This window comes from Corvus cornix, chromosome 4 (genome assembly GCF_000738735.6).
Source record: "Corvus cornix cornix isolate S_Up_H32 chromosome 4, ASM73873v5, whole genome shotgun sequence".
In the NCBI taxonomy this organism is placed as follows: domain Eukaryota; kingdom Metazoa; phylum Chordata; class Aves; order Passeriformes; family Corvidae; genus Corvus; species Corvus cornix.
Genome location: NC_046334.1, coordinates 64,747,389 through 64,768,474, shown reverse-complemented (window position 1 = coordinate 64,768,474; position 21,086 = coordinate 64,747,389). Strand labels below are relative to the sequence as shown.

At 45.6% G+C, this 21,086-nt stretch overlaps 1 protein-coding gene across 4 annotated transcripts in view; it reads right to left on the bottom strand.

Moving 5' to 3' along the window:
* Window positions 1–13,620: 13,620 nt before the first annotated feature.
* Window positions 13,621–21,086, bottom strand: part of ZFYVE28 (zinc finger FYVE-type containing 28) — a 152,707-nt gene continuing 145,241 nt past the window's right edge. For all 4 annotated transcript variants that reach the window (XM_039550901.1, XM_039550903.1, XM_039550904.1 and 1 more), the window contains 2 exons: window positions 16,853–16,956; window positions 13,621–15,912 (listed from right to left, as the gene is read on the bottom strand). In XM_039550901.1, the coding sequence (XP_039406835.1) occupies window positions 15,781–15,912; window positions 16,853–16,956 (236 nt within the window). In that variant the 3' untranslated portion in view covers window positions 13,621–15,780. The remainder of the gene's footprint in view (window positions 15,913–16,852; window positions 16,957–21,086) is intronic.

The following is a 21,086-nucleotide window of genomic DNA, read 5'->3' as shown; positions in this document are numbered from 1 at the left end:
TCCCAGGAAAAGGTGAGTTTGATGAGCTGCTGATGCAGTGCGCAGACCACAAAACACTGCTTGGTTTGATCACAGTCATATTTGTCAAGGCTACTTGGATGCTCCTGATTTCACCAGTCCATGGTGACTGTGCCCAACTTTCCCTGCTGCCCCCACTCAGGAAAAATCAGCTTTAAAACACCCATAAAGGACTTGACTCTGATGTCCAACAGACATCCAATTGCAGGGGTGACTGTGAGTCCAAAGGAAGAGTGGAAAGTCCCTTTCTTGGGCTATAGTAGCAGCTCCCATTTCTTCTCCACAGGGAGACAGTCCTGTGTTTTGGAGCCATGTATCTGCCCTCGGGGGGGGCAGTTTAAAGCCAATGAGGGTTAAACCAGGAGCAGCACCTGGCCCCACAGACATGCCTCACAAGTGGGACACATGTCCCCCGACAGGGGTGGACAACCACCCAGCTCCTGGCACATCACCCAGCAGGGCGTTGAGCAGGTCCATGGCAGCCCAGCACTGCTGTGAGCTTGGAAGCAGCAGGGAGCAGAGATGAAGTGCTGAACCTGTGCTGGTGCTGTCACCAAAGAGGAGGGAGACCACACACATGGTACCAGACAGTTCCAGAGCCTGATGAAACAGAGCACAAGAAAGGCCAAAAGGAACCCAAACCCTTGTCTCCTCATACCTAGTGAGGAGTAATGCTCTTTAGTGGACATTACTTTGTGTAGGGCACTAGATTTGCTTGGCAGATTTACAAGCCAGAGCTGGGCTTTCTCCACTCCCCCCACCAGTTGAATACCTCAGCCTGGATCAGGTGTGAAGCCACTGTTGCCTGGGTGCTCAACAGAGAGTTCAGTGTCAGAGTAAGTCTGATTAACTTCTGTGTTTCTTCTGGGACAGTGATTCAGGAATAAATGATCACAGCCATGATGAGAAAAAACATATAATGTTACAATGCTCTTGTTCTCACAATCGCCTCAGGGTCTGCCCTGTCTCCTGTGGAGCTGACACGGAGCTACTGGTGGAGAGCAACTTCAAGCATCACTGAGCAGCCAGGCCTAAGCATGTAGAATTTGATGTGCTCATCAAGAGCAGAAAGGTGGCAACAGGAGAACAAATTATTACCCTGATGAGGGATAAAAAAGGAAGGAAAGTCCTGTATTAACCCTTCACATGAGGACACAAGGATTTGAGAAGTCTAGTCTGTAACTGAGAACCTGCTCATGCCACCAATGAAGCATGGGAGCACATGAGGGCAGCTTCAGCAGCTGCCTCAGCACCTTGCTGTTGGCAGCCTGGAGCCTACCATGGACACACTTACCTGGTCTCAAGGTTGTGGTTTCTTTTTTGGGACAGTCAACTCGATACACAATGCATGGATCTGATTTTCAAAGGGCAAGCACCCCACCCAGTCTGGAAACTGGAGACTTTTTAAGATGTATCCCATTAGACAGGCAAAAATCAATGCCTGCTCAGTCATTAGTCATTCTGGAAACCTCCGCCTTGGTGAGTCAGCCTGGTATACCTGGCAAGCTGCAAGGGAATCCAGTTTCGGGAATATTTTCTTTTTCTGCCACCCCAAAGTTTCCAGCTTGATCTGCACAGGCAGAAGCCAACCTCCCTGGGAAACTACCCAGCTGGGAACACAGTGTGAAACTCATTTCTGGTCTCACCACGTCATATCTAATGCATATAAAAAATATTTAGCTGGTGAGTATCCCTCTCTCCAGAAACAGAGCAAACAAGCAATTCTCACCAAAGCAAATTATTGGATGATCTTCTGTTCAATGCACAAGCCCAGGGAAAAAGAACAGAAGTCTGAAAAGTAGAATTTGCTGTTAGCTTTTTGTGGCTGAGATACCACCAAGAAGGGCAGCACCAAAGGTAATTGTTCAGAAACACAGAAAACACAGCTGGATCAGAAACAGCACTGCCATTCAAGCGATGGTTCCTTGAGGCTTTAAGTCAACCATGACAGTTCTAGCCTGGATTTCTGGTCTCCACCTGGCCATCTCAGAAAATCATCATGTCTGCTCATTTCCAACAGGCACGGTCTGCTATGGACTGCAGCAGAGAGTTAATCAGTGTAGTTCTTGTTACCAGAACAACCACAGCTGCTGTGCATGCACATGATATGTAAAGGCACCTTCAGCTGCTCACAACTGAATTTCCTAACCTTAACTGACACCATGGGAGAACCCTTCCAGGTTTAAGCCACCAACACACCTCTGAATGTAGTCACTGCATCCTCCCAGGGCTCGGGCATTTTACATCCCCACTCTACAGGCTCTTGCCAATCCTATATTTGACTCATGCTACAAATGTATGTTTGGTCCTTCAGGTCTCCACACTGGAACACTGGTGATTTAAAACTGACTTTGCTACAAAAGACAAAGCAGGTCAATGCAAATAAAACTTTTCAACATCTAGCTGACTTGGCAATGAAACCTCCCCACCTACTCTCCTTGGAAAGTACCAAGAAGACTCCCAGGAGATTGCTTCCCCAACAAGATGCATTTATATGGTCACCTGTGAAACGTGCCACCTTCTTGTGATGGGACAAGAAAAGGAGGTGGCTGCAACTGGGGCATGAAAAGGATATTCTTTAGCATAGGAAGGAAAACATGACAGCTAGAACAAGACTTAGCTTCTTCCTAGGGGTATGCCCAACTCCAAGCTGCATCAGATTCCTGCTATTTCCAAGGGGAGACTTACAGGAGAATGAAACAGGAACATAGATGGCCCAGTCTGGTCCTCTGTGCTTTGGAAAGGACACAGACATGACGAGAGAGCTGCTGTCTGCCACCCCACACAGGAATTTTGCTTGTGGTGTGAACTCTCTGCCTGAGCGCTGCGGAACAGATCGCTCAAGGTTAAATTGGATTAAACTGTTACAGCTCCACTTTCCCACGTGTGGTTTAAATTTAAACTCTATAAATTTCATGGTGAGTTATTAAAACCTTCTTGGCAAGGAGAACTCATCTCATAGAAAAAAAATTTTCTCCAAGTTTGGAAACCCACAGGGAGGCTTTAAGTCAAGTTAACAGTGAGATTTCCAGGTGGAGGGGAAGGAAGAGCCGAGGCATTTAATCAGTGGTGTGCAGGAGCCCTGCAGGGCAGCCTGGCCCCACTCTGCCATGTCAGCTGCTCACCAGGTTTTCATGGTCAGCGCCTTGGTCCCACGTGCTGTGCCCAGCGGCACAGATGCTTCTGGAGCAGAAGCTGAGCACTGCGCCGTATGGCACACTCGGAGACAGCAGGACGTTCTGGGATGGATGCATGGAAATTTTTGTAAATACTTGTCAGCATAAATTAACAAACAAGTCTTGGGAGGCCTTGAAATGTCATTCTTCTAAGAAGTTTCATCCTGCCAGTTTCTCCCGGTGTCACCCAGCCATGAAATGATCTTTTCATGGGGTGGGTGTAAAATGTCATGCTGAGTTTCAGTAGAAGCCACGCAAAGATGATCACAAGTATCACACACACAGGGATGGCCAGTTCTGCATGGCTACTGCTCCTCCCTGGGCTGTGGACGCTCTCCAAGAGGAACCTCTTGCCCTATTGCTCCCTGAACCTATGAACCAAAAACCATGGGGTGGACCCCTGACAAGTGCAGGAAGAGAAACAAGTGAAAACTGTAAGGAAAACAGCCCTAGACCAACGATTTGTGACAGGGCAGCAGAAAAGCAAAACTCCTTCCTGCTTCCCACCCCAGGACAGGACATTAAACAGAGCCCTGGCAAGGAAAGCACAGCAGACACACTCCTGCACTCTCCAAACTCTAAATCAGAGCACTAAACTGCAAATCATTCAGAGCTGGTTTCTGTTCTCAGCTGTCACAGCACTGCAGGAGCAACACCAGTCCAGGCTGTCCTGTTCCACATGCTTCCAAAATTTGCCTTGGATATGATACTGTAGATGTTCACGAGGTGCTCGAGTCTTTCCAGTGGCTGAGTGGATTTTTTAGCCCAAAGTCTCCACCAGGCTCCCACATCAGCTGAGGTGGGCACCTGTTGTCATCTGAGACGGTGAACTGCAAAGCTCCTGCCCTCACCCTACACAGCCAGCAAAGGGATGAAGCAGCCACACACACGGCTGGCTCCGGGCACAGCCAGGCCATGGAAACTGAACAGCAGCTGCTTTGGGCTCTGAGTCTTGCCTGAACAACCTCAGCCGCCCATTTCAATTTCAAGATGGCTTGAGAATGGGAAAACACTAAAACGGCCTGTCATATCCAGCTGCAATTCCAAGGGGATCTGGAGGCCTGGTTACTTATGGGGCTTGCTGGCATTTCCACGGTAATTGGCAAACAGCGCTGGAGCTCCGGCCGGTGGCGAGTGCCCGGGCTCAGGGGCTTTGAGGGGACCCAGGCCAGGAAGGAGGTCTGTCAGCTCTGGCTGCCCGGCGCTGAGCCAGCTGGGCGGTTTTGTTGTTTTTGTTGTTTTTGTTGTTTTTGTTGTTTTTTAAGGTTTTTTTTAGTAGGGCTGGAGATTAACGGGGCCGCAGCGCTCCGTGCCCCCCTGGCCGCGCCCGGGCCCCGCAGGCCCCGCTCCCGGCCCGCACTGCGCCCGGCGGCCGCACGGGGTCACACCGAGACTGCGCCGCGCCCGCCGCCCCGGCCCGGCCAGGCCGCCCGGCTCCGGGGGCAAACCATCTGCTCCGGGCGCCGTGCCTGGCACAGGGGACAAGCGCCGCTGCCTTCTGTCCCAGAGGGCTTGGGCATGAAAACACGAATTCCTGCTCTTACCCGACCTGGGGAAGTTGCGCCCGCCCCGCAAGGCTCGGCGGTTTCAGGGTGCAGCTATGGGCTCACGGAGCATTGAAAATCTTATTTCTCACTTGAGGCGGGAGCGCAGCGGAGCTGGGACCTCCCTCGGTGCCATCCCGGGGTATCGGGGGCTCCGAGATGCTGGCTCTGGTGCCAGACCCCGACACCGGGGTGCCAGCTGCCAGCGCCCGCTGGGAACAGGGGCCCCGGAGGACAGCGTGATCGATCCCTGCCACTGTGCCAGGTGGGAAGGCTTTCAGCACTCGAACAGCTTACATTTGACCCAAATATTGTGCTCTACGTTGGCTTTAACGCTTCTACGTGACAGCGGAGCAGAGGATGGAAGGACTCGGTACTCACCCTCCCAAACACAATCGGCTTCCACGCAGCTCAAGCACTTGACCTAGAAGTCTAATGACTCGGCACAGCCAGAGCCCGGTGCTGGGACAGCAGGCAGAGCAGCCTGGCTTGTGAAAGTACTGCCTGCTCCCTGTCCAGCGCGGCTGGGACATTAAAGATGGAAAAATTGTGATTTGGCAAGAAGAACTGGAAAGAATAGCTTTGCTGCATTTTAAATATGAGATGTTTGTTTTGGTGGAAAGTGACTTTAGGATGCTAGAACGTGCCTTAAAAATACTTACAAGTCCTAGTGAAGAAAAATAACCCCACCTTGTAGCTGTTGGATGTAAAGGCTGCAATGCAGGAACAGCAGTTCATGCTCCATCAGAGCAGGGGGACGGGGGGCTATCGGTGAAGGCGGGAAGGAAGGGAAATGTTTCAGCACGTGGCAGACTTGGAAGGGCTTGTGCAGATCAGTCACGGCAGAGCAGAGCTTCCGCACGGCCGGAACAGCCGAGGACAGCGAGGAGCCGCAGTGGGGATCACTCAGCACGGCTGCGATGCGCTTGACTCGGCAGCAGCAGAACCTCCTGGTCCCGCGAGTGCGGGGCCACCCGAGCGCGGTGCTGTGCCAGGAGGAGCCCACGCCGGCACCGCTCCTGCTGCCAATCGCTGCACACAACATTTAGCACAGAGGGCTGGTGAAACAAGGAGAGAAAACGTGTTTGGAAACAACAAAACAATCAACAAGGGAGCTGGGAAAGCTGAGCGGCTAGGGATTTGGGTGATGGCTTGGATGTACTTACACAGTCCAGGATCTGCGGGGCAAGCCTCTGAAATATTTCCCTGAGCAGCTGGGCAGAGACAGCCATTACCGAGTGCAACTAAGTGCTTCATTACCACCTAAGCAAAACAAACTCATCAATCTCTCCTGCATTTACCAAGAGAGACTGATATCAAGATACAAACACTGTGCTCCAGACTGCAGGCATGACCCACACCCTTCAGCCTGACACAGTAACTGTGCTCCCTAGACAGCCCCTGGAAGCAGATTTTAGATATCCCACACTATTTCAGGTGTGCTAACACACACCAGTGAGCCAGCACTCAGCACCCTCATGAGCTGAGCTGCCCCATGGTGTTAGAAACACCTGCTGAGATGGAGCTGTAGGCCCAAGTGGGAGTGATGGAGGTGAGAGCAGAATTTAGCCTTCTAAGGTCCACCTTAACCACTGGCACCTGTGTTTGATGCATCCATCAGGTTTTAACAAGTGAAATGAAGGCCAGAGACTGCTTTTAGACAAGAGCAGACTACCACAGGGAAAGGGAACCTACAGGGCACTGACCACTTTCAGAGGATCAGGAGAAGCTGTGATTTTCCAGCTGAAGCCCTGAGCCACCCCAGGAGCCAAAGCCATGCTCAGTTTACATGGCACAACACCCTTTACAGCAGCATAGACAGCTCTCTTCTTCCCACCAGACACATCTGTAAGTAACACTCCAGGTGACAGGCAGGGAGCAAAGGGTCCCCTGGCATGCAGGAAGGACAGGGATGACTGACTTGGAGATCCAAGGTTAAACTTCAAAGGACCACTAAAACATCAGGATCTGGAGACTTCAGCATTTCTAAAACCCTTGGTCTACTGAGAAGATTAAGGTCTAAGTACTCTAAGAAGAACTGCACTTACCTCTGTGATGAGATACAAGTGATTTATGAAAGGGATTATTCATGGATGCTTGAGATAGCAGGACAGGATGAGCTGATCTTGTGTTCCTGAGTTTTTAATAAGCTCTTCTGTAGCATGGAGATAACATAGATACAGCAGTGTGAGGGCACAGTAACCAGTACTGGTACTGTGGTTGGCATGGAAGGATCAGGGGCACTGTGCACTGTGCAAGGTTGAGGAAGGAGTTACTATACAAAATCCTATAGACTCCACTGTGGCACAGCGTTGCCACATCTCTGCTGTGGGGACGCCCAAACAAATGCTCACAACAGACCCTTCAGCCTAAGCATCTCTGAAGGGATGGACTGGGACGGGGGCTCGGTAGAAGCAGTGGGGGGCAGAAGCTGCTTCTCATGCTCAGGCAGAGGAAAGACATGGCTCCCCCTTCCAGACCTTCACAGCTGATGTGGTCTGCTGGGTGAGGATATGAATAAATCCCTGTGGTGTAAGAAGTTTACTTCCATCTTCTGTTGTACCTCACTGTAAGGTCTGTGCAATGTTGGCCCACTGTGCTCCATGCCTGATTCCTCAGGCAAGCCTGCTGCTCTGTATCCAGCAGTTGTGAAGGAAAAAAAAACAGAAGGATCATTTCTTCTCTAGCTGCAGGCAGGGTTTGTGGAAGCAGTGTTTCTACACACTCAGTCATGCTCAGCTTCCACACGTGGCACACTGATGGTACCCAGAGCCCAGCCTGGCCTGTGCAGGAGCAATGTGTTCAGCATGAGACCAGTATTGATCAGCGCTGCAGGAAATCACAGCCAGTTCACAAGGACAGAACTGCTCTTGACAAACTGGGAACTGATTCCTTTAGCTGATTGGGAATTGCACATAGGGAGATTTCTGTGTTCAGGGATTTTCCTTCCCCTCCTGTAGACACTGGGCTCCTAAATGGCACCACATTTCTCCCTGCATCCTTCTTCCTTGTGTTTGATCCACTACCTTTCTTTTCCTGCTGCTTGTAACAGTCCAATGCCAGTGTGATTCCAGCCCTGGTGCAGGATTAACGCCGGGGTGAAACAGGGAGATGGAAAGCACTGGGTGGCTTTGCCTGTGCCACTGCATCTCTCCTGCACAGCAGCCCACAGAGAAATCCCTCCTCTTGGTAACTTCCTGAACCAATTTATAAACTGAGATGACCAGGACCCTGACCTCTGTCACGGGACAGCCCCACTGAGTGCTTATTTCTGCCTCAGTCCCAACACAGGTGGCTCCGCTACTGTGTCTGTAGGAAGCACCTGATGTTGTGTTTGTTAAAAATACTTGTGATCATAGGTATGGAGTTCACCACAACTATCAGCTCACTGTTCAGCAGCTGGTTATGCACAAGATTTACGCTCTTCTTGCTCACCTGCGTTTGTTCAAGCTGGCTCAGCTTCTGGCCACTGGTTCCCTGTGGACCCCTGCCAGGAGCAGCCCGGCTTCCCAGACCTGTGCACCCAGTGTAGGCATTTACTGACGGTGTCTGCAACCATTATCTCTGATACATTCAATGGACTGCAACTCCAGACATTTCCAACCCCTTGGTCACTCCCATGGCTTTTCCCTCACAGCAAAACACACCAGGAACGTTTTAGCAGGCTGCTTGCTCAGCACCTTCCCCCATTCAGCTCCATCCTCCTTTGTGCTTCAACCACCTTATAAATATCACAAATAAAAGCAACCCTGCAGAGGCTGATGGAGCAAAACGCCAGCAGCACAAGAGCACAGAGCAGCCAAGAAGATACAATTTGGCAAGAACAGATTTCCTCTGGCAGCTAATGCTGTGACAACATCTGAACCTTGGGAAGGCACTGGAAAGCACATGAGGCAGAGGGTTTTATCACATGGCACTGGTGTTCTCAGTGGCTTCTGAGCTATTTGTTCTCAGAGCAAGTGATTTCATAATTGCTTGATTTGGGGTTAATGAGTTTTCTGTTTAAAAACAACCTAATATTATTTAATGACGAGTATTTATTTGCACTCTGCAATTAGAACACATTATGAGAATTATTTCTTGCATGAATGGGAATTTGAGATTTTCAAGTGAGTACTTTCTTCATTTCTTACTGCAGCAAGCAAGCAGAAAATACACATAAAAATATAATCAACAAGCAAAAAGATAACAGCCTCTCTGTCCCCTCCACCTGCCAAGGAACAGTGAGTGTTTCTTTAACACTGGTTGGGAAGAGAGAAGTAGCACATCAAATGGGTTTTTCTCCAAGCTCCTTGAAAATACCCTCAGTGCACTAGGTAAGATAACACCTTGCATTCCTCCTGGGAGTTGCCTTTAGCAAAACAGTCGAGGAAAAAAACCCTTTAGGCAGCGTCCCTTGGGCTGTCAGCTCCTTGGCTTCTCCCTCCAGCCTGCAGAGGTCCCAGGTCCCCAGGTCAGGGCTGCACCACCTGCAGGCTCACGGCTCATGCCTTGCGGTGGCAGAGGCTGGCTCTTGTCTTGGGTACTTTCAGTAAGCACTCAAGATACCCTTAAGCTTTCACACTTTACACCAGCCTGAATTTTGGATTCTTTACTGCTGCATCTACTTTGTTCTTGTTCCAGTGTAAGTCAAAAGTTGCGTGGAGGCAGCATCTGGATGCAAGTCTGCATCCTCAGGTTTTCACAAAGCACCTTTTTGAGAGACAGTAGACACAGACATATTTCAAACGCTCCCTACAGGAAAGAAATATGGAAACATTTTCCCTGAGACTCAGTTTAGAGTCTAACACCAACAACATTGCTTTAAAGAGGAAAAAGCAAGAGAAGGGGCAGAAAGCAGAATGTGAGAAACAAACATGACAGAGGAAAACACCTGTCAGGGGTACAGATGGGCAAGGTTTTCCTACTTTGTTCTCCAAGCAAGGCTGGTGTTCTGTCCTGAAAGAAACTCTAAAAGACATGGCAGTGAGAGGATATAACAAAGGTTACGGAATGAATTTGTGGTAGCTTTATATTTTTTATATTGTTTATATTTTATTGGAACAAATTAGTTGAATTTTCTTATTTGAACAGAGGTTCTTTACATGGGAAGTATAGCAATTTCCTTATTTTTTTAAATTAAGGAAGAGCTATTTCTAGACAAAGAAGTTACAATCATTGGTTCAAACCTGTAAGTTTTGGTCCCCAAAACCTGTAGCTTTCCACCAGCTACAAGTCCTCCTAGACAAAAGCAGATGGTTTAGACAGACACCCAAGACTTTTGGACTACTTGGGGTTCAGTTTTTACTGTAGAATTTCCCAATGTTTGAGAGCATCATGGGGTAGTTTCTTTTAAATATATTTATGAATTTGCAGAAGTGATTATTTTTCTGTTTATATCTTCAATTATTAATTTCCAGCTTTCTGCAGATAAGCCAAAGAAAGTGAAATCAATTTAAAAAACCAAAAACAACCCGAGACCAGCAGGCTTTACTGCTGCATAATAAACAGAAAAGCTGCTAGTGAAGCAGCAATCACGAATCGTCCTGACCAGAAAAAATAATTATCAAGTGCCTCAAAATTTGATCTCAGAGGTTCCCCAAACACAGAGGAAGATGTCATGGTACAGGTTCTTCAGTAGTAAAGCCAGGACAGTCTCAATGCTCTTAACATACCTGACAGGTGCCTTCTCATGACCGAGGGTCTGAGTGGGACAGTCCATGCAGAGCCACTGGCCCTGTCCTGGAATGCTGAGGGACAATTTCTCCAATCTGTCCAAAAAGGCTGAGGCACTTGTGCATCATTTTCAGACACCGCTCTTATGAAAGACAGACATTTTTAACATGTTTTACAGGACATCATCAGAGAGGTTACCAGCACAAATGCCGTTCAGGACTAGTTCTGATCATCATCATCTTCCACTGTACTGACAATCCCACTGGAACCAATTTTTTCAGCTAAAAATCTGAAAGCTGGCCACTGCTGAAATACTACACATTTCAGAAAGCAGTCACCTCAAACACCCTCCCTGCTGCTGTTTTATATCTTTTTTATTAACTCAGTGAATAAAAGTCATGGCAGTAACACCAACATTTTATTGCCCTGTGAAGAACTATGTAAAAGTGCAGAAATACATAAATAAGACTTTCTAGAGTAAGACATGAGTTTAAAAGTGCTTGCTTAAGTGGTGTGAGTGCCTGGCCTGGGGTTATTTTCAGAAAATAAAATCTCTGTATTATGTGAGGTCGTTACAGTTCAATGCTTGCTGGGTCTGCCATTCCCGGGCACAGCAGTCCCTCACATCCTGGGCTGTGTCAGACACCTCATGCTCATGAGAAAGAGCAGATGGGAGCATCACTCAGCAGCTGGACATGAGCAACAGCCCCTCTGTAGTCACTTGTGCTCACAGGCACCTCTCAGTGCTCCTCAGGAGTGGGAGGCCCCACTGTTGGCTGCTTTGGACACGGGACTTTCTCTTTTGCAGACAAGCTCAGTCAGAGCCCCAACAGGCTGGTGACTGTTTGCAGAGAAAAACTGAGAAGAAAAATCAGCTTTATGCCTTTGAGTGAAACATGAGGGAAAATCATTCTTTACACTTCAGAGCCTTCATGTTTAGTGAAAACAAGAAATGAAATGAGTTCATGAAAGACTAATTGCCCAGTTTGTTTTATGCATGAGCACCAGCATTCCTAGCAGATGCAGTTACAGCTTGTTTTCAAAGAGACCAATTACTTCATTAAAACATCATCTTCACACTTCCAGGTCTGCTTTAACAAGTCTTCTCCTCTTCATCCTTCTGGCCTATTATTTTGCCATTTTTTGGTTTAAGAGCAAAGAAAAAAAGAGCCAAATGGAAATATCTATAATTTATTAACAGCTATTAAAACCTGAGAATTAAGATCTATCCTTTTTCCTCCACAAAGTAAAGGAATACCGCAGAACTTAAACACCTTGGTGCAAGACCCATGGCAGCTAAGGCAGCCAGAAAGCACCTGCGTGGCAGGATGCTACTGCAGGTACAAGGATACCAAGTGAAGGTTTGAAACAAGCCTGTGCCTGGGAACCTGAAGGCACAAGATCAGGAAGCAATAAAGATGAAAGCTCTTTGAGTTGTCTTAATATTTCACTATGTGTAAGATATCCACAGAAGCCACACAGTAAGTCTAGTTTATACACAGCAGAAACTGAAAGCTGAGTGATGGGATGGGGTAAAGGGTAAAAGAGGAGAAGGAAAAATAGCTAAACCCTCCTCAAAAGTAGTCAAAAGGATGCCTACAAAGATGATTTCTTCCCAACAAGCAACATAAAGCCAAATTCAGTGAAATGCTGTCATTAGAAAACAGAGTTCACACTAAGCATTTGACTGCAGTACAAACCTTGGTTACAAATGAAGATGTTTGAGCTATCACAATCCCTCTGACGAAGCAGAAGGCAGGAGCCTCCATGCCTGCCTGTGCAGGAACAGAGTGCTGCAGTCTTGGCACTGGCAGAGAGATGCTATCAGGGGTTGCCTCGGAAACCGGCAGATGCAGCCCCAGCAGCTTTGACTTTGCATGAACTGAGAGTTCAGCAAGGCACTGAGAGCTGGTGGTTTGCTCCAGCTCCAGGCAGGACTGTGATGGGGCTGTATTTGAGGCTTTCCTACAGTCGATCTCCTGCTCCCACAGCCCCCCTTCCCATCTCCCCACCCAAGTACAGGTACAACCACACACTGCCTGTTTCCCTCCTTTCTTTCAGCTCAGACAACACACACAAAGGTCACTTCTCGCCCATCACTTCCATCCAGGTTCCTCCTCACCGAGATGCTGTGTGACAGCTTTCCAGTCTGTTTGAGTGTTCTGGACAGGGGTATTCCCTGGAAGCAGAGGTGTTTTACTGAAATTCCTTTCACTGTGAGGAAGCCTTGATATGCACCTGCTTTTACAAACCCAGCGAGAGCCAGAAACACTGTACAATTTGTACAGACCTAGAAAGGATCACTTCAGAGTTTACTCTGAAGTAATTTTTTTCCCCTGAAAACAGCTGTGATTCAGAAGGGAATTGCCATACAGGAGAGTCCAGCACCAGGTGAATTATTGCCGCCTTTGCCAATGCTGCTCTTACCTTATTATCCTGTTCACTCCCATTGTGATATCCCCAAGAGGAAAACTGCTGTGGGACATGTTGTGGTATTCTGGAGAAATCTCCTTTTTGATTAAAAAGTCCCTTTAGGATAAATTTCTACTGTTCACCTATTCATACACACCTGAAGGCAGCATTATTTGACCATAAATATTATGCATGTTAATTCAAATGCAATCTTACATTTGTGTCCAAGGTTCCCATAAAGTTTCCTCATTGTTGCACCACTGAAGCCGAGATCTCAATGTCATGGAACTGTAATGTTTTCTGCTCAGTGAAATGGCATCCCAAAGCCATGCATTAAGTCCTCTGGAAATGAAAATTAATTCTCATAAAACCTTTAACAGCTGTGTCTGATACAGGGGGCAGAACAAAGCAGGACTGGGCATTTATGCTTCCCAAGGATAACTGTGCACGGAGATCCAAGGAACGCTGTTTTCATTGCAGATTTGTATCCCCCACAGAAAAGATTATTCAGATGTGACACAAGCAGATCAAACATGTCTGATGTGTGAAGTGGCCATTGACACAAGATATTTTGGGAAGGGAGATTTTCAGCTGGTGGCAAGAGATAGCACAAGGCAATGCTAAGTGACAGGCTGGTATTCCAGTGTTGATTTACCATGCCTTCACTGTATGGGTGACTTCCCTTTTCAAATTTAAACTAATTTCTTTGATGTTATTTGCAAAGTGAGAAAGAGTTAAGGCCAGTTTGTTTGACAGGATGGCAGCTGTCACTCCATGTAAACAGACCTCAAAATGAAAGAGCAGTCCAGCACATGGAAGTAGAAAGTCCTGACACTTTAATTATCTGAAGAGATTACAAGATGAAAGTCTTCCTTGAGGCAAATGTATATTAGTATCGATATAGTCATTGTGCTTTTCAGTAAGAGAAATAGGAGTCTGTATTTACATAAGAAACTATAGTGTCTGAGATCTTTAAATATCATATTTATGGAAATGATTCTGAATTACAGCATTTACAAAATAAAAACAAGCTTAAATAAATATTCAGTCCATTAAATAAGATTTTTTTCCACAGAAGCAACTTTTTGTGCATATTTATTTCACAACTGAAGTTTGTTGCAATTTTTTCATCCTATAAAAGAAGCATTAAATTTCTTGTGTGTTTTTTTTTTTCCTAAAAATAAAACTGCAATAATCATTGCAATGTGAAGCCTGAGATTTAAGCCTGAATAAGTATCATTGCTTGCACCGCATTACCCATGTCCCACCAATCACCCAACCCCATGCCTTTCCAAACTCTGGTGAATACAGACACTCCAACCCAAGGATTTTATGAGAAGGATTTCAGGGAAGTAATAATAATAAAAAATATAAATAAGGTGAAAATAACACATCAGAGCTGACATTGTCTACAAACAGCATCATAAGGCTTGTGCATTACACATAAACTAAGTGAAGCTGTTTCATCTGAATCAAAATGACAGTAGTGCCAAACCGCAGCACCCTTATATGGCTCATTAACACTGAACAGTAAACCACTGAGCAAAGGGAATGTCCCCCCAAAAATAATTAAATTTAAAAAAAAAATTAACACTGGCCAGTTTTGCCTTATCATTTTGAGTGACAACCTTTCTCAAGCGTGATACCACAAACAACTTCCTCATCCATTTCTGTATTTGAAACACAGTGTGTAACACCACGAATCAGGAAAGGGGGCACAGCAAAGAGCTCTTGATCTCATTTCCTCTGTAACCACAGCACACACTGTCTTGCTTTTCATGTGCCCAACTCAAAGCATGTCCAAATGACTTTGAAACCTCAGTGCTCAGAGAGCTCTTACTGCAATAGTTCATGCAAGATCATAGCATGAATCCGTGTGAGTCTTATTTCTTTCCTCTCCAAGTGGAGATAAAAATTATTCCCCAGTGTTTCAAATAAATACAAATGTCTTCTGAGTTGTTAGCATGAGTGAAGTACCAGTATGCACTATTTTACATGGTTACTCTGCCAAATATGGACAACAAGTACCCTTCTCTGACTGACCATTCTGTAGGACCTTTTGGATACCTCATTATATATTTGCCTTTTAAAAAATATTTTAAAAAATCTCAGTATGGGAGAAATAATTTGTCTCATCTACTAAATTTTGCTGCCAAACTGTAAAAAATATCTATTTTAATATGAATTAATTTATTTGGTAACCACTTCCTCTGAAGTTTGTTAAGTTTTAAATGCTGATATAGAAACCAAACCTCTGTATTAGACTTTTACTAACAGGATTTAGCATAAATGATTCAGATTATGAATACCTCCAAAACTCCAAACTATGGAACTGGAAGTTGTAAAAATTTTTAGAAGACAACCTGGAGTTATTGCTCTGCTTGATAAATGAAAGGCAACAGGAATTACTGTTTTAGGGCCTTCAGTGCTTTCTATGGGATTCGCAGAAAATTTTGCCTTTGTAAATATCCAATACAGATTTGAAATAGATTTGCTTTTATTAATTCTAGCATAGGTAGCAAAAATCTAGTAATGGGGAAGTTAAATGGCAGCAGGTGGGAGAGTGCTGATGCCCACAGCCATGCTGGAATTCCAGTGGGCACAGGAGTGTCTGAGCTTTGGGACTGATCCGCTGGGATGGACTAATTAACTGGCTACTCTGTTCCTAGCATGTAAGATAAGCAGCAATTCTCTGAGCCCTATTTCCTTCCACACAGTGCATTTGTTCTGCATATGGCATCGTAACATTAATGTTATAAATTTATGGAAGACTGTACTGTAGCCTTAGAGCTACAGACGCTTCATAGTTCCCTTTAGCAGCTTAGTAAAATGCAATAAAAACTGTCTGTACAAAATTTATAATAATGGATGTCAAAGCCTACGTGCCCTCATTGGGTCCCTCTTTCAAGTCTTGGCTTAGGTCAAATGTATCAGTCCGTGTAAGACTCCAGAAGACACACCAGTAGTTTAATATGTCAGATACCAGCTCTGTCACTATAGAAAGGAGTGACATGGAACATGTAACAGTGAGTGCAGACACGGACAGGCTTCATCTGGCCATAACGAGGTAATGGAGCAGAGTGGGAGGAACAGCGGGAACAGAAGATCTGAAAAACAAGAGGGAAATTTCTCTTCAGTTCCTCTGAAGAACAGGATGGGACAAAATTGATTTCAAAGGAGGGGAGAGAAGATGGTATGAGCTGGCACCACCACCGTCCTCAGCACAGCAAGTGAAGGGCCTCTGCAGGCAATCCCTGCCCAATGACCAGTTTATCTGGCCGGGCTCAGTCCCTCTGGTGAGGGTGCCCAGCACTGACAGTAGCCAAGGCAGACCTGTCCACCTCTGCAGGTCACAGGGGAAGGCAGTTTCATCAGAGGTGCAAAGAAGCATCTCTCCCCTGGTTTTAAAGGAAGACTAGGGGAATATTTGTGAATATCTCCGAATTTCATACTCCTGCAAGTCCACTACATGGTTAACAAAAGCAGCTTCTCTACCCTTTTCCTTTTTAACTGGCACACCAGCCAGCAAGCGAAATGGGACTGCAGATTTCTGGCTTCCTGAGGTACATGACTGCTTTTTTTCTTCCTCGCTCCCTCTTCCTCCCCCACAAACTTGCAAAGCAGCAGCCCTACACACCACAGTGATCCTGCAAAGGTTTGGAAAGAAAGCAAAGGGACATACTATACTGTCCCTGCAGCTGAGCTGTGTGTGCATCACCCCTGGCAGTGCAGGCTGCCCTGGCTCATTAGAGCTTACAGCAGTAGTCCAGAGTGACTCTGTGTTGGGGTGGGGAGTGTTCTAGGATCTCAAGAAGGGAATTCTGCCTTCAGCTTTACACAGCTTATTGCTGTATAAAAGTCAAACCCCCCCCCAATCCTTTGTAAACGTAGGCTGAGAGTTGGCAGCCAAGGCACACAAAAGCACCTGCGAACTGAGAACCCTGGCTGAGCATGCACATTTTGCTGTGCAGCCGAGTTTCTGTGGTCCACATGAATTTGCTGCTCTCTTTGGTGGGTACTTCCTCACATGTTTGACTGAGTCATTACCTTGCCACAGCTCCGACAGTGGTGCTTCCTGCGAATGACTGTGAAAGGAGCCTTGCATGCAGTGCAGTAGCTGCAGACTTCATCTGGAACCCAGTCAGGAGGATCTGTCAGAAACACAGCAACAAAAGGGAACATAAATCAAAAGGGAATAAAACCAAACGTGTGATTACCAGATCCTCAAGGAAGTAGGGAGAATAAAATGTAACAGCAGCTGCTTTCATCTGCATTTCTCCAGGTGCTTTGCAAACAGCAGCTGAGTGAGTTCAGGATGCCCAGAAGGGCTCAACTCCCCCCTTCTCTGCCAGGCACTCACCTTTGGGCAGAGCACATCAGGCACTAAAATGGCCCATGAGAGCTTTGGAATCAAAATAAAATCTATCTTAGTCAAATGCAAGTGGCAGGGAAAAGGAGATAAGCAAAATAAAGTAAGAAGACAAGAGATTATTAAAGCAGAGCTGGATCACAGGTGTTTTTGTCAGTGCTGCCCAAAACAAGCTTAGAGTGGAGATCATTCCCAGCCTCTTCAGCCTTCCTACAGAAAGGCCAACTGCTTTGCTGCAGTTAGGCAAGCAACTATACAGGTAATAAACCTGAAGCCTGATTACCATCTGCTAAATTATCAGGACTCTTAATGGAAGTCACCAGTAACTACAGCAAAACCACAAAATCAAGTGTACATGGCTTAGCAGAGAAAGAACACACCCATTATCGTGAACAGCATGTTTCAGTTGTTTATGTCTCCTGTGAGCTCTCCAGCCTCCCATAAAAGACAAGCAGGGAAATGATTTGGTTTTGGCAAGGCAGAAGGTAGCAGGCTCCCTTCTGTTGAGCTCTTTCTGCTCACAACAGGCTGACATGATCTCAAAGAGTCTGGAGTTACAAGTGTAGAAATGATGAAGCTGACTGCTTAATTAAGTTGGTAAAAATCTAATGAGGGCAAAGCAAGTTGTATCCAGAAGGAACCCATGGACACAGTGAACATGAGCTGCTTGATGCATTTACCCAAGTTCCCGGTATGCAGCTTCTTTCTGAGTATTATTTACAGTTTGCAAGCCATGCAATTGCTGATTTATAAACCTGACAAGCAAGATCCCTGCCTCAAGGAGCATACTGTCAAACAACAAAATATATGGTGCAGTTAATGCAGAGGTTAAGAGGGCTATAGCTACAGGCAGAAAGAAGATAATTAAATGAAAATCCACTGTTTTGTTCCAACATAACCATGACCAGCTTTCATGTGTTTGTCACATTGCAACATTTGTCAAATTAAAAGTACAAAGGATATAGCATTCAATGCAAGAAATTGCTCCAAAAGCAGATTAATAAAACCAAAGAGAACTTAGAATTTGACTCAGCTTTTACAGGCTTCTCTGAAACTACTTAAAAGTTGAACTAGCTTAAGGAAGCTATCCTTCACTTAATTAATTGATTGGTCTGATACAAGTTACACCTACAGGGCCAGTAACCCAAAACCAGAAGGTGATGTGCAGAGAAATGACCAATGTGGTGAAAAAAAGGAGATTGCACATAGAAGCCTTCACCTCATCCCTGGGAACAGTTCACCAGAAATGTTCTGTGGGGACACGAGGCTACAAATTCCTACTTCAAAGGCAGGATTCCCTTCAGCAGCAGGGAGATGTAGGACTGCCAGCTTAAGTCAAGCATTAATAACAATGGAGCCAAGAGATACTCCTTTCCAATGCTTTTCCTTCTCTGCAATCTCCCTAGACACTACATCTATCTTGCCCAGTGAAACTTACTCCTAATATCAGTTTATAAGGTAGCTTTTGAAAACATGGTGTCACTTTCTCTGACCTGAAACCATGGCAAGCCTGACGGAGCATGCCCATGTTCTCCATCCAGGAGGCTCCTTGGGTTATCACATATATCCGAAACAAAAAGCGAAAACATGAACCAAAAACAATGTTCCTGTTTAAAACTTGTCTCTACAAAGATTGTGTTTTCAGAGAATTAACTGTCCAGTGATTCTCACTCATTTTGAAGACAGCAAAATGTAGGAAGTTATTCAAGCTCTGTGCCACCAGGTCTCCCTCTGCAGATCTGGTGGAAGCAGGTTTGGTAAGATGCCCAATTCGATACTGATGCTTTATCAACTGTACTGCAGTGTGGGCTGCCAGGTTCAAATAGTTACTGATTTTAATATTCACAGAAAAGCCACAAAGCACAGGCCGTTTCTGCATCCCCTGCAGCATCCCAACGTGATGTGTCACTTCTGCAGCAGCTGGAACCATCATCACTCCTTCCCTCAGATCACAGGTAGTCCACAGACATTATAAGCCAACACAACCTCCCCACAAGGACTTTGGAACTCATCAACAGAAAGCAGCTTTTCTTATCAGCTGTTTAATTTTTGGTTTGGGTTTCTTTGAGAGGCTTTTTTTGTTTGTTTTGGTTTTTGGGGAGGAGGGACAGGATTATTTTTTCTTTTTTTTATTCCCCCTATTTTTTTCTGTTGTTGCCCTGTAAGTGCAATGCTGAAAAAGTTATTTCTTAATTAATCTTGCATGGATTTGCCTCTATGCTAAATAGAATAACTGAAAAAAAAGCCAAAAAACACCCACCAAATTTTGATAAATAACGACCTTAAACTAATAATAATCATATAATCCATAATTCATGGTTACAGAATCACTTGACTGACAGATGAATTAATTTGAAAACTTTGTTTTTGTAAAAAATAATTCACGACTTATTAGCAATGTACAGAAACAGTAACAGCCCTCTCCACAGAGCACTCTCCTGCAGCAGAGACTCTCTCTGCCTCCACGCTGGTGTCATGTCAGCTGATTCACTAAATTAACGCATCAGTAGAGTGGCTAAAGGGCACATTTTTCCCCAGACAGTGACTCATCAGCAGAGGTGCATAGCCAGTCCCGTGCCCCATTGCCTCAGGGGTTTAGTGCCCTCCCAACATCCCAACTGCTCGCACCAGGATCTGCTGCACTGCAGCACACCCCCAAATAGTAACACTTGGTTATGTAACAGCTTTCAATATTCAAAATGCTGTACAAATGTAATTGCTTTAATCCTCATCACCCAGCTACAGTCAGTGTGTGGGGAGAAATCAGGAGAGGGATGTCTTGCACAAAATCATACAGTGGTGCAGCACTGAAATAACATTTAAAATAGGGAACTTTGGGCCACTACCCCAATGCCTTTCCTTCCAGCTGACTAAAAATGGCCTTACACTGACTACAAACACAAAGTTGTGAGACTATGCTCTTAGAAATAAAATGCAATCCTGAACTGGAGCCAAAGTGCTCACCCCTGGCAGGAAGGATGAAGTCCTGATGACTTGATCTCTCCGAGCCCATACAAGCCCCGGTGGCAAGAGGATCCCACCCCTTGGTTCCCCTCACCAGTCTCATCTCTCTCAACCCTGGGAGCGGCCTCTCTGACTTACACACATTAAGGATTGAGTCACTGGGCTTTTTATAGAACAGGCTTTTGAAATACTCTCTGAAGAGCACTCTCATGAGGGGATAAAGCTTCAATGCAAGGAGCAGAGAGTGTGTTACACAAATTAAACCCCAAGCATGAGCCTGAAGATGTGCTGGAAGCAGGGCAGCAGCACCGCATCCACAGGCTTTTTATGTTACAGTCCTTCTCCAGGCCATGCTGCTCCATTAGCTCTGCATGCTGCAGCAAATAGCAACATCCAGTCTCTAAAGCATTATCTGCCTGTGCTTCGGGGATTTGGACAAGGAAGGGAGGGAAAACCTTGTTCGTGGGCTAATTGGCCCGGTGCTTTATCATGCAATGAGAGTTTGGAGAAGTCTGCTGGGAAACGGATGAAGTCCACAGCACAAACATCAAAGAGGAGGAGGAAGGGAAGGAAGGGATTAATGAGACAGACTACAGAAATAAATTTTAGAAGAAAACATTAAAAGCATGCTCAGAAAAAACAGCAGAGAAATTAAGAGAAATAAGTATTTAAATGAATAAGAAACAAGTTTAGAGAAAGGAAAAGGCAAAAGATAAAATTAAATAGTGTTAAGACTGAAAAAGGCTCTTAACTATTCAAACATCTTGCATTACAATTTCTCGTAAACCATGAAATTTTACAGTCTATTTATTTTATGTTGTAGCTTTTAGAATTCACCTTTACATGTCTATGCCATCTCATTAGCTAAAAACATTTTCTGCTCCTAAAGTTAAAAGTCAGATCAATCCAAGATGCTGGAGCTTTAAGAAAACCATAATCATGGATGAA